Source organism: Notolepis coatsorum (assembly GCF_963971535.1).
Source record: "Notolepis coatsorum genome assembly, chromosome: 7".
NCBI lineage: Eukaryota > Metazoa > Chordata > Actinopteri > Aulopiformes > Paralepididae > Notolepis > Notolepis coatsorum.
The window spans coordinates 37372250-37386795 of record NC_140171.1 but is presented as its reverse complement, the minus strand read 5'-3'; the positions used below and the strand labels follow the sequence as shown (position 1 = coordinate 37386795).

Genomic DNA, 14546 nt, shown 5'->3' with positions numbered 1-14546 from the left:
CTATTAATATGAATAGTACTGTCCTACAGTTTCAGCAATTTGTTACTGTAGGAACTAAAAGTCAAGATAGACTGCGCTCACAAATTATAACACTGGGTGCTGAAATCCCGTGGAGTATAATAGAAAAAGAAAGCAATACGCTTGGACCAGCACTCACAGATTTTGGTATATTTAATGGCAGCCTGAAACAAACATGTTTCGGAACAATTATGTTCCTTCCTCAGTGTTACTATGAATGTATAACAGTTGGAATATGTAGGAAGCTTTAATCATGTTTGTTTTCTCTTTTGCTTAATGTCATTAACAATATATATTTCTACGCTGCACTAGGTGATCTGTATGCATCATTTATTTGACCAATCTCAAACTCCACCCTCTTTTCTTGATTCGGCGGAGTTTGAGATAGATCAATTGTGGTGGTAGGTTTTTTTTGATATTAGGGTGGGGCAAACTGCTGGGATGTTTTCTATAAGACTCAATAAACGGCTTTGAAAATGCTGGTGGTGGTGGTGTATTTCAAGGAGACAGACTAATAAAGCAGTTGTCTAGTACTCTTGAGGGTTCCTTCTTGGTTCAAGTCAGACTCCTCTCGACATCATGTTGGAACTGCCTTTGAGTGAGACACTGAACCCCTAACTGCACTGCCAGGCCAGCAACCCTGCGCTATTATGACCTCTTAGGAGGGATATGTAAAAAAGACTAATTTCAATTGCCTCATGTAAGTTGACCAAAAAAATTTAATATAAAATGGAGATATTAATTGAGATATAACTGTGCCAAATTTCATGAGGGACCATTAGAATTGTGTGTATGATTAGGCGGGACAATACCAAACATTTCAATATCTTACCTTCTATTTCGGACTTTACGGACAGAGTCGTTTTCTCATGTTTTATTGAGTGAGTTCTTTGAAAAGGCCTCAGTAAAATATACAGCATGTAACTTTGTGCCCCAATGGTGAGAAGACCATGTTAATTAGCGACAGCCACCAGCACAGGGACATCACACAGAAGCCCATTAAACAAGTAAAAACAAACCTGGTGTCAGAACACGTTATGGAGTTCACATGTTTAGCCTGAAGCTTGGAGTTTATAAAGGTGTACTTTTGCCAAACTAAATCAGAAACAATTGCACTATGCTGCGATTTTCATGAAACAGTAGAAAATAATGTACCACAGCAGATGTGGTCGACTGCCATTAAAACATTCCATACACAAACACATTTCGGGGGGGGGGGGGGGGGGGGGGGCTGCACACAGTGTCCATGGTATATTGAGCAAGAAAATAAAATAAAAGGTTTCACTTTTGCTTTTAAGAACTGAATGCTAAACATAATGATTAATGGCAGGGCCCCTTTTATGTTGGTAGTTTTGGCATAGACATCCAGTGCCTTAAATCATCCCATAATCCTAGTCTCTTATTGTATCACTGGTCAGTAAACCAATTTGATAGGATTCAACTACACACACACACCTGTACTAAATCCATGTACAGCAAGATCAGCATTCACTGGGGGGTAAAAAGAGTGCAAGGAGAAGAAAACAAGCCAGTTAACACTATTGAGGCCAGACTAAGGGCTAGATCCACAAAGAATGGATTGCACGGTGCTAATTGCACCCTTACTTACAATCCATTATGAATTGAAAATGGGGGACCCTGATGTAAACAAGACGAAAGTCTTTCTCTGGTCTGCATCCCCCTGCGTGGTGATTGATTGATAATCAATAATCATAATGAATTGTAAGTAAGGATGCAATTAGCACCGTGCAATCCAATCTTTGTGGATCTAGCCCTAAGTCTTTGAATTGCAGTTTTGGTGAGACGGTTATTCTCCATCTCCAACCATTTCAGGACATCAGTTTCTACACAACACCTCTCTGGACAGGAAGTGGTCACTTCTTGAGAGGCACACCCTCTGAATAGTCCTCCAGCACTCCTGCCAAATGGTCGTTGTGGGTCTTGAAGCGCCTCTTCTTCTGGCCACCGGGCTTCTTCCTCCTATGCATTGGTAACTGCAGACAGAAGAGACAGAGTTAAGACAGAACATACAGGCTCCAATCACAGGTCAATTGGTTAAGTGATATAAAGATTTAGACCCCACGCCATCATTCCTAGATCAATTATGGTTATATATACTGTATATACACACACACATATATATATATATATATATATATATATATATGATATGGCATAGTTTGGGAAGACCACTTTAGTTATTAATGATATAGTATTCGCAGACAAAGATTATTTGATATGGTTGATCATTTTCTTCTTTTAAATAGACTACACAGTATTGGTCTTGATAGCAATGCTTGCGGTTGGTTCCTGAGCTATTTATATGGTGGACACACCAATGTGTGAAAGTGGGGTGTACGCAGTCAGAATGATTACCCATTACAAAAGGTGTTCCACAAGCATCGATCCTGGGCCTCCGTTCTATTCACTATCTATATTAATGGTTAATGCCATTATGTTATCCCTGAGTGGCTGTCAAGCTCATCTATACGCAAATTACACAATTATCTACTGCATTGCGGACTCTGTACAATCAGCTATTGGAAATCTAGAACTAATTTAATGCTCTGCAAGATGAGCTCATTGGCCTTAAGCTTGTACTCAATGCAAGCAAAACTAATTTATGGTGTTCTCTAGGGCCAGAGATATTACTAAAAATTATTTGCATATTACGACTTGAAATAAGTAATAGAAAAGGTTAAAGAATATAAATATCTTGGAATCTGGCTAGATGAACATTTTTCATTTAAAAGTCATATAGTTACAGCCATTAGGACTGTCTACCTGCAGACAGGGTTAATTTTGAGGTTGATTGCCGTCTTTGGTTATAATTTTGTTATAAATAACAAACACCACACACACTACACCACACAGGTACCCATGTGCATGTCGAAATACTTCCCAAAGGTCAGTGAATACCACGCCCACAACACCAGAGGGAGTTCCACAAATCATGTGCAACCCAGATTCGGCACAAACAAGGGACTAAACACATTTCGCAATTATGCCACAACAATGTGGAACGCCCTACCCACAGCCGTAAAACAATGTGAATCCCTACCCACTTTCAAAACCGCTCTGAACGAGCACCTACGGGAGGCTGCAATTCGAAACTGGCCACCGTAAAGGTCCAACCCCCCCCCCCCCAAATAGACAGTCTCCTCCCCACCGTATGTATTATATTTTCTCTCAACTGTATGTATAATTTTTCTCCCGCCCACCCACCCCCTCCAAATGTACAGTCTCGTCCCCATCATATGTATATAATCTCTGTTAATAATAATAATAATAACTTTATTTGTATAGCACTTTTCATACAGAGGTTGCAGTTCAAAGTGCTTTTGTTAGGATCTATGGGTAACAGTACTGTATATTTGCATATCGTATGTCACAAATGTAGCAGTACTATATACCTGTATGTCATGTATGTTGTGTATGTCATAAATGTCACTATGAATTGAAAATGGGGGACCCTGATGTAAACAAGACAAACGTCTTTCTCTGGTCTGGACTGCATCCCCTTAACAATTGTGTGTATTGAACCGTACTGTATTGTACCCATTCTGCAATCTGTTAAATAAAGTTTTCATTAATTCATAATATAATTATTTAATTCTGTAGAATCCACACGCAATCACCAATGATTTCTTCCAAATGAAGTAATTAAAAACATAGGCGCACATCAATAAATACAGATAGTCGAATTTATTATTATAATTATAAGAAAATAAGCATTTATTTACTGAACAAAAAAATGCAATGGCTATGTGATATTGTGTGTGTGTGTGTGTGTGTCCAGAGGGGCGCTCCTATGTTTTATCCCCAAGCCACCTGCTGCATCTTAATAAACTATCAATTTATATGGAATTCTTTAAACTTTGTGCCCGCTGTCATTATTTATTTCTCCCAAATGAACGTTCCGACGGCCTGTCTGTGGGCAGTCAGCCCGTGCACGTTGCAACATATTTAACAGCCGTCTGTCAGCGCCGCGCTGTTATTATCCCTCAACCAATACATCGGTTGAATGCCATATTTTGTTGTATTGATAACAGTATTATTGTAATTATTTAAAGGGGAACTATCTTATAAATGGCCTTTTTGAGTGTTTAGCATTGTTTCCTAGCTATGTGAACTTATATTAATATGATCTATGTCTCAAAATTCTCATATTGGCGCATTCTTCCAATTCTCCTCTCACAATATTCACCCTCACTGAACTGAGTCGTTTGAAAATGTGCCTATATGTGATGTCATATAGTCACCGCTGCATGTTAATGTTCAGGCGAACACAACGGTGCTCAGTGGTTTAGGAGCCCAGGCTCAAAACAGCTCGAAATCTTGAGGTAGAAAAATGCTGTTTTTGAGGACTTGATTAGAAATACAAAACAATGAATAAAAAAAATATATATATTACAGAGGTGTTCCATAGACTCACAGGAATTGTGTAAAAGTGCCCAAATAGTGAAAGAAATAGTAAAATAGTTCCCCTTTAATTCAGAGGATGTCTGTAAAATCAACATTATTATACACATGACGCACATGAAGCGTTAACACACGTGCACCAGTCTGTCCGACTTAAGTCTGCTTTTCATTCATTGCGCACTAGTTGAGACCTATTTCAGAACACGCTGCCTCTATTCTATTCTATTCTATAAGAGAATCCATAATGCAGCGAAGTCTATGTGACAGATGACAGCTAATCAGGTGGGGGGCGGGGTTAGGGATGGTAACAAGAGCTATTGTTCACACCTGACTGCCAAGGTGTTAAAATCAGGCACGGTCTAGGTCAGATTGTGCCGGCAGAGAAGATTCTTCAGAAATGCTGAAAACGTTGCGCAATTCAGAAGGTACAAATTTAGATAATGGCAATTTTGAGTGCTTTGAAATGTTCTCTATCCGTTTCCTTATTTGCTAAACTTAATACAGCTTGTAAATGTGTTAATTATTGTTAACTTGTCCGGCTGTATAATTTCCCTCGCTGTTTAAAGAATTACAGTTGAGTGTAACGTTTGTCTACTTGTGAGAGTGAGAGTGAGAGTGAGACAGTGAGAGTGAGAGTGACTCCTTTATGCGACGGAGAGATTCAGATACAATTTACAAGGCTTTGCTCCCCTTCGCGTAATTCACTCACAGCTCGGGCTGTCGTTGTGAATGTGACATGATCATGATAATAAGGTTTTTGTGCACATGAGTCTCCCGAAAAAGTTAAACCAAGCCCGAGTTGATCAGATTTTCCTACGCTATGGTAACTTTCGCGCACCGTGTAATACCTCTGGGAATCCACGGAGGCATGACACATTCACCGGTAGGGGTAGGTGCGGAAAAGTGACCATATCTCAGCGTAGGAAGCTCTGATCGACTCTGGGCTTGGTTCTTACGTGTTCGGGAGACTCATGTGCATAAAAACCTGATTATTATTATTATTATTATTATTATTATTATTATTATTATTATTATTATTATTATCTACCACAACGACAGCCAGAGCTGCGAGTGAATTACGTTTCACGTTTTTATTGAGTCGCCAATAAAAAAAAATATATATATAAAAAAATTTAAAAAAATACAAATTTATATATATTTTTTTTTAAGTTGTAGATGTGTTGATTCAGTTTGGCACCACATACTTATGTGAATCTGGGTGTTCTACTCTAGCATACCTGAAAAACAAATACAGAAACAGACTAAATGCTCAGCATGACCTCAGAATAGCACTTTCAAAAACCAAGCCCAGAATAGATCTGCTGGTTGAAAACTTCAACCAGCCACATACCTCTCATTAGATTTCATTGTGCCATAGATGAAATATTATACCCCTTCTAGCATGATGTCAGTAGAATTTTTAAATAAGTCAGTACAAATTAATCAGAATGTTGCTCAATGTTGGGGTTTAAGGTTGAGGGACGGAGGGGGGGGGGGGTAAGAAATGGAGAGTTGAAAAAGGGGTGAGAAATAGAGGAGAGTAGAACATGTTTGTTTTTAAAAGTGTTACAAAATTGTATGTACATATGTTATGAGGTGGTGAGCAACTTAACATTACACTCTGATTATTGCTGTGATGTACTTTATCAGTAGTTTATAAATGTATGTTATGGCAATTCATGATGTATTTTTGTAAGTTTGGGTCCCGGGAAAACACCAAATTTCTCTTTTGGGTCTCGAGCTGAAAAAGTTTGGGAACCCCTGCTCTAGTTGGTTATAAGATCTCACAAGTTTCAAGTTTGCTTTTATTTGTCATGTATAAAGTACATGTACATTAAGGGCGGCTACGTGGCGTAGTGGGCAAGGCGCTCGCCACGAATGCGGAGACGCTGGGCTCGCCTGTTCGAGCCCAGCGCTCCATATTGCTTTCAGTTTAGCTGGTCGTTCATACTAATACACATTGGCCGTATTAGGGGGTGGGAAACTGATGGGTGGGGATCGGGCGTTGTGGACAGCGACTCCTACAGGTCGGTTGGTGCGCCTGCGCAGTAGAATCAGGAAGTGTCGGGGGCAGCGTGAGCCTCCCACGCGTTACTCCTCGCCACTGAGAGATCGAGCTGCGCAGGTGAAAAGATGCGACTGCTGTTACCTCAAGTACCGGAGGGGACTTGTGCTATGTATGACTTAGTCCACATTGCAGCCGGCTTGTGGGAGGCAAGAAACAGCGTTCGTGACAGGGGAGGGTTGAATTGGATGATACGAAATTGGGATGGGAGAAAATATAGAAAATGGGAGAAAAAGTGGATAAAAAAAAAGTACATGTACATTACAGTGAAATGCTTGTTTCTGTATGAGCCCCTGATAATGTGCTTCATAGAGTAAAAAGATGAATGTTTGTTTAAAGTGAGTGTGTGCAATAGGGAGGTGTAGTGGTTACGTATGTTGCGGTTTCCGGCCAGTCCACCTCGCGAAATCGCAATGTATTTCCCCATTGGCCATTTCTAAATCATCTCGTTTAAAATAAATAAAGTATGAACATTTGCATGGTGTACCTTTCTGTGCATATTCATCCACAATCTATAGCTCAACATAAAAATATTCGCAATTAATCATAAAATAATTACGTTGAATTTTATTTCAACCAAAAATGCTTAAACAATAATGTTAGTGATAGAAGGGAACTCATTTTGTGCAAAAATGGAAAGCTTTCCAATGTTCATGAGGCAGATTGTTACAATAGCCGATAATCCATTTTCCCAATGATGAATCCCTATACGGGTGGACCTCGCGGGCGGTCCAAAGTGACGTCAGACTACACCTCCCTATGGTTGGGCATAGAGTCATTGAGCATCCTGATGGCCTGGAGATAGAAGCGGGGTCACAAGTCATCAGACTAGCAAAGCCACTGGCTGCTCTCAGCCTGGAAGGTGTTAAGTGAGGGGGAATAAAGTAGTCATTATGCATAGCAAGAGAAATGGCTCCGGTTTCTTTGAGGCCCTGGAGCTCTGGAATAAGTAGTGTGTTATCAGCATGATTCATAAGTCAGATTGAAAAGTATCCGCACGATTTCATATCATGTAAAAAAAAAAAATTTAAGTTCCCTCTAAAGAACCCAGAGTCTGTGCCTGGTCAAAAATGCTATAGGTGCAAATGCTCTCCTCCCCATTTGGAACGCAAATACAAGCAGCGGATTCTGTGTCTGTTTGTAACAAACATTCCACTGCTCATCTGTATATTCAGGTGTATGAGAACACGCTTCCAGTTTAAGATGCAATGTGAAAGGCTGTCAAAGTTAACGCTGTATTAACGCACAAATCTATTAATGCCACACATTTTTCTAACTCACGATTAACTTTAGATTTGTATTTATTTTTTTACTAGACTTCACTCAGGTGTATTATTGATACTCTCTCATTGACTATGTTTGTTTGTTTGTTTGTTTGTTTGTTTGAGAGAGAGAGAGAGAGAGAGAGAGAGACAGACAGAGAGAGAGAGAGACAGAGAGCCAGAGAGCGCGAGCGAGAGAGAGAGAGATGAGGAAGGGGCCAGAGAGAAAGATAGCTGGGAGAGTGTGTGTGTGTGAGAGAGAGGGGGGGGGGGGGGGGCGGGGGTGTGAGTCCTCAGCCCTTGTGTTCCTAATGTTTTCTTTCCCCTATTATTTCATGCACACTTTATTCATTGTTTTAAATTATTATTTTCTTTTAAGTTATTTTGTGCATCACTCTGTTTTGAATTTGATGCAAATTTGCAATGCATGAGGGTCATCCTTTTGTGTTAAATTGCTGCATAAAGCAAGCATTTGTTGACTCATGTTGATAAGAGTATTAAAACTTTGAACTTGAAAAATATCCGTTTAACTGATTGGCCGCCGGGGATTAGTCATCGCCCTGTGGTCGCATTGCCACACGTTAAAATATAGGACTGAGTCACCTTGTTTGTAGAGCTATAACTATATTCTATATTATAGCTATGGATACAATACTATGGCCCATTTGACATCACCTATCTATCGTTCAGTATGTGAGAAAGAATGAATTTCTCCATCCATACGTTCCTGTGTTATACCGTGGTGAATATAAGTATGGTTTTAGAGCGGTCTAGGGTAATTCATGAAATCCTGAGTTAAAGCCCTATACGTCGATTCCACTATAGACATTGCCATGTCTTGCCTGTATACGCTATTATCCCGAAATCAATCTACATCATAGCTATTATGTTCCATCATGAATGCATGAAAGGGGGGGGGGGGTTGTTTCTGATTATTTGATTGTCAGTAATGGCATTCGCATTGAACACTAAAAAACGGTTATCAGCCCGATCGGTATGAAAGCATTGCAGGATCAAGCAAAAATTTACGTCAAATCGCCCTTACCTGTGGCCGGGAGTATTCCAAAAACAATATTCCAATTGTTTGATCGCCATCTGGTATATCCAATGTCCATTTCGTCGACGGCATAATTCACCACAACATATGGATCGGCGATATTTGACGCGCTTGGAACCGGGAGAACCATTCCACTCGGCCGACAAGGAAGAGTGAAACCGGAGACCTGGGGCCATCCCACCGAGAAAGATACAAGGTAGAAAGGGTGCTCGATACCGCCATCTAGCGTGATGCGGCCGGTATTGCACTTTTACATTATCATGAGGATTCCCCATGTTAACCCCGAGTCCGTGCGCCTGTAATGAATAGAAATATTGAATAAAAGAAATAATGATCAAATAACGTATATATACGTGGTTGGCGTTCAACGGTTGTCGGACAAACGCGTATATAATCGTCGGCCAATGAGTTAAGGTAGATACATTTTGGGGCGGCTACGTGGTGCAGTGGGCAAGGCGCTCACCACGAATGCAGGAGACGCTGGGTTCGCCTGTTCAAGCCCAGCGCTCCACATTGCTTTCAGTTTAGCTGGTCGTCCGTACTAATACACATTGGCAGTATTAGGGGGTGGGAAACTGATGGGTGGGGATCGGGCGTTGTGGACAGCGACTCCTACAGGTCGGTTGGTGCGCCTGCGCAGTAGAATCAGGAAGCGATGGGAGCGGCGCCCCTCCAAAGCGCAGACCCCTGACGCTGAAAGATCGCGCCGCGCAGGTGAAAAGATGCGACTGCTGTTACCTCGAGTATCGGAGGGGACTCGTGCTATGTATGACTTAGTCCACATTGCAGCCGGCTTGTGGGAGGCATGAAACAGCGTTCGAGACAGGGGAGGGTTGAATTGGATGATACGAAATTGGGATGGGAGAAAAATAGAAAATGGGAGAAAAAGTGGATAAAAAAAAAGATATAAATTTTTTATATATTTTTTTTATTTGCGATTAATCGCGATTTAACTATGGACAATCATCCGATTAATCAGATTAAATATTTTAATCGATTGACAGCACTAAAACTACCAACCCAGGGTGATATGGTTCACTGAATCCATTGATCGTATTGATTAACCCTTTCTCTGCCACGCTTATCCATCCTTATACCATCCTCTGCCAGCTCTATTTGTCTATGGAGATGTTCCCCTTCTTTGCAGGGCTATAACGTTTTAAATTGTATTGCTAAATTGACATTACTATGGCCCATTCAACGTCAAGTATCTATCGTTTAGGATGTAGCAACGTTCTACTTTTTCATTCACATATTCATACTAAAATACGGTCTAAAGCAGGGGTGGGCAATTATTTTTCCCGGGGGGGCCGAATGAGCAACTGAAAATATGTTGGAGGGCCGGGCCAAAATTCCAAACTCAATTATGCATAATATACATTTTATTTCTATATAAAAAGCAGTAAATGGCATTGTTTTGACCCCTGGTAAGAGTGTATGTTATTATTTGGCAATTAAAAGGTGAGGTTAGCTTTCAAAAATATAATTTATTCAAATAGAATTTATTTCCAAAATGATAAACAAAATGTGAAACATTAATAACAAAGGGCATGTATGAAAAAGTGCTATACAAATAAAGTTATTATTTTGAGTTTCATATACTATTGAAACAAGGATTTTCTTAGCTTTCTAAAGACATCACATCATCTTATAGCCAAAATAAACAAGACATGTCAGTGAGTGAGTTTCAGCGTGTTTGATTATTATTATCCATACCAACTGCTCTGATCTATACATCACCCATACTACATAAATGATTTAACGTCGGCCACGGACTTATAACCCCCCCCCCCCCCCCCCCCCCACTCCGGGCACCAGCAGATGATGAGTCATGACGTTTAGGACCTTGTACAATTGAAATTTTTAATCTGACGTCAATCGGTATCAAACTACATTTGATGATCTAATATATGTATTTATGGCTATAACTCACGTTCTATGGAATGCTGCAGAAAACGATAAAAACATATTTATACTTTAGACCATATTTTAGTATGAATGTGTGAATGAAAAAGTAGAACGTTGCTACATCCTAAACGATAGATACTTGATGTTGAATGGGCCATAGTAATGTCAATTTAGCAATACAATTTAAAAAGTTATAGCCCTGCAAAGAAGGGGAACATCTCCATAGATTTACAGTACTGGCAGAGAAGGGATTAAGTAAGGGATAATGTATAGCTACGAGGTCATTGTCGCAAAATAATTGACCGACACAGAGTTTAAAATACCGAGCCGCCTCGGCGAGGTGTTTTAAACGTCAGTGAAGGTCAATTATTTTGCGACAATGATCGAGTATAGCTATACATTATCCCGCTTATTACATGGCTAACTTACTAACAATATACCTAATTCATTTTACATCGACTCGCAACACTGGTTCTGGCTGCGTTCTGGCTCCGCCCCCTGTCATCGCCGGCAGCAGAACACCGGCAGTGTCTAATTGCACTGAAACAGTGTGTGTCAGTGGGCTTGATTGCGAACAGCTGCGCACAGCGGTCATTATTGTCCCACAGCGGTCATTATTGTCTGATAATGACCGCTGTCGGGGGGCTATTGACCAATCACAAGCAAGCATTTCGGCGAATGTGAAAACGCCATGTAATAAGATGAGAATAATCTCCGGCAGATAAAGGGTTAATGCTTCAAATATTCGCATGACAATGTAAATGTCTCAGAGCCGTATTGGAGGGGCTCGGGTCTCTTTTATAATCACAGGATAGTGGATAGGACAAAAACAGAATTCATATATTTAAAATGTTAAGCATTTTATGAGCAAATAAAATTTGTTAGATTGGACATTTGATTCATTATATTAAGCGGGGAACGAGAAAGGCAAAGCACTTATTTACAGAACAAACAAATTGCTTCAAATATTTTTCAAATGATCTTCGCCTAGAAAATAAACAAAAAATCTAATTATATCATATAAAAGTTTATTGTAATATGCAACGTGAGAAAACCGATCTGCGAGTGCGTATTAGAGGGGCTCGAAGCTCTTTTATAATCACAGGATAGTGGATAGGACAAAACAGAATCAGAATTCAAAATAAATTACTTACTTACTAGAATTCATATATTTAACATTTTAAGCATTTTATGAGCAAACGAAATTCGTTAGATTGGACATTTGAAAACGGTCTCGATTGTTCTTTACACAGCATCTGCGCTGTGTATTCAAGCTGAGAACATGGCCAAAAAAAAATCTCCCCTCCCCTTTAGAGACAAAAGTAACCTGGTGCAACCCGAGCGCCCCTACTGGTTGATACTGTTAATATGGCAATCACCGGAAACCACTCGGCAGTGCAGACCGTCCTAAGGGCTACATCTGTAGATAACCTTGCTTGTAAATTGCAAAAGATTGGCCTTTTATACAGGAACAGAAGTCTTCCAATGACATGCAGAAAGAGGGTTGTGTGTCCTGGATTATGGACATGTGGTTCATAGAGCTGCTGCTCCTTCCACTCTTAAAACATTTGGATTCTGTCTATCATTCTGCGCTTAGATTTATCACTGGTGACATATGATGCGCACCACTGCAACTTATATGAGAAATCATGTGTTTAATCATCAATGTTTATTATTAACTTGTTGATAATCTGTATGTCTCGACGATATTGGAAATGAGGGTGACCTCAATTGTCCTTTCGAGAATAAATTGAAAGGGTTTTTTAGGGATAAGAGATGGAAAAAAACAAAAACACTGACCACTTTCTTTGGTCCCGTCTCTTGCATGGAGGAGATGCCTTGTTTCTTAAGGTACTCCTCAATCTTCTCTTCATCGATAGAATCCACTGGAATACTCCGCCACAGTTTCTGGAATTCTAGGATTTAATAAGTGGTACGAGTGAACAGGAATTCCCTCATCAAGCAAACAACAAACAAACAGCTATAAAAAGTATCAACAAAACTGAGTTTGATGTACAGAGGGGGGTTGTGACAGGGACGTTACTCTTCATGCGTTACTACTTCTAGTAATCGTCTTGCATATGCCTTCCATAATATTGTGCTAATCCAGTCTAAACATGCAATGACCAATCCACATGGGGCCAGATCTGGGATAATTTGCTACCAGAGAAACCTTACAAATGTTCTCTCACCGTCATCAACCACAAACTGGCAATGTTTGTCATTGTAGAACAACACTTTCTTCTTGTCTGGTCTGGTCACAAAGATGATTTGATCCCCTAAAGCCTGGAAGAGAAAAGGCAATGGGTTAATTCCTCACTTTTTCAGTGTCAAGTTTAAAATTACTTCAGTGAGTGGATCCTTCAGACCAAGAATCATATAAGTCTGGTGTTAGTTTTGAAACTGTATCAATGAGTACTTTCGGATGATGCATTATATTCATTATTATTCATTATATTCATACTCCCAAGTTACTCACACCTCGTGCACCTCGTCCATTTATGCCTTGCACTATATAGTATTGTATATTAGTACACTGCACAGTATTGTATATTGTATGGTAACTACGTCTACGAACATTGTACATATGTCTAAACTGAACACTGTGACCTCTTTTTTTACTTCTAATTTTTACTATGTTTTTATTTCATACTTACCTTGTCATGCACAGTCTCTGGAGCGCAACAGTAAGAAGCATTTTGTACAAAAGTATTCTGTACTTCTGTATGACAACTATTAAAGAAACTTGAAACTTAAAAACTTGAAGTGCAAAACATACATAATGGTTATTCGTCTCAGGGTTGTTGTATGTATTGAGGTCTGTGTCTTTGAGTTTTGTTGTATATTGAGGCTTGTGTCATCTGTACAATGTGTACAGTATGCATTACCTTAATGGCTTTGGCCGAGTTGGGCAAACCTTCCTCCACGTCGTCCAGTAACACTCCTCCCAGGCCGAGCTGGTCGTGTTTATCCAGCAGCCTCAGCAAGGCCTTCTTGTCCTTCAGGTGGTACTTAGGCTTAAAGGCATACTTCCCATCCCGCACCTCAATCTTTGGATTGCTGGCCAGGGCCTGGTGTTTGGGGGTGGGGTGGGGGGCAGAAAGTGGTTTTAGGTTCAGGTTTTGTTTTAAGGACCCAACAAAACAGCTTTCCAAACATGTTTCCGTGGTAGAGATGTGACTGACTTGACTGGTGGTGTTGGCCATTCTCCTATGAAGAGAGTTGGATGATGTTCCATTTACGTTCCACTGTCAAACATCTCTGCCCAAACAGAAATAAATCGACTGGTGCTACCTTTACCCATTATTTTCCCTTAACATATTGAATAAATAATCGTATATTATTGTTCCCTCCATATTTTCTAGTCTCTTTTGTAAATAACAACCAAAAATGAAAGTAAAATAATTTAATTTCACTGCATCTGTGCAGCCTCGTTTATTCACTGTGTCCATGGAAACGACGATGAATGCAGTCATAAAGGTATGGTTTCTTTACACAGAAAAGACAGCCTGTTTACTTCTCTGATAATTACATCACTGCATAACTCATAAATGTTCAGACAAGGTTAATTTGTGGTTATTAGTGATTATCTGTAAAAACCCAATTCAAGGTTATAGCAGCATTTTCTTTCAAACTGTTTCTGTTGCAGATATCTGGATTTGGTACAAATCTTGGCCCTCTTGCGCAGAGATGTGACATAGAAGCATAGAGACAGCTCTGCGTAGGAGTGTGGATGTGTTGGCCTTCACTCAATTGTGAGGACCTATGGGAATTCAGTTTTACATGGAGGGAGGGACGTGGAAATCAAAGATCT

At 40.0% G+C, this 14546-nt stretch overlaps 1 protein-coding gene across 1 annotated transcript in view; it reads right to left on the bottom strand.

The window, feature by feature from the left end:
* Positions 1–877: 877 nt before the first annotated feature.
* Positions 878–14546, bottom strand: part of gtf2e2 (general transcription factor IIE, polypeptide 2, beta) — a 54150-nt gene continuing 40481 nt past the window's right edge. Inside the window, exons 5-8 of the mRNA XM_084319535.1 lie at positions 13621–13803; positions 12925–13018; positions 12533–12648; positions 878–2012 (exon numbers count right to left, since the gene is read on the bottom strand). Of these exons, the coding sequence (XP_084175661.1) occupies positions 1893–2012; positions 12533–12648; positions 12925–13018; positions 13621–13803 (513 nt within the window). The 3' untranslated portion in view covers positions 878–1892. The remainder of the gene's footprint in view (positions 2013–12532; positions 12649–12924; positions 13019–13620; positions 13804–14546) is intronic.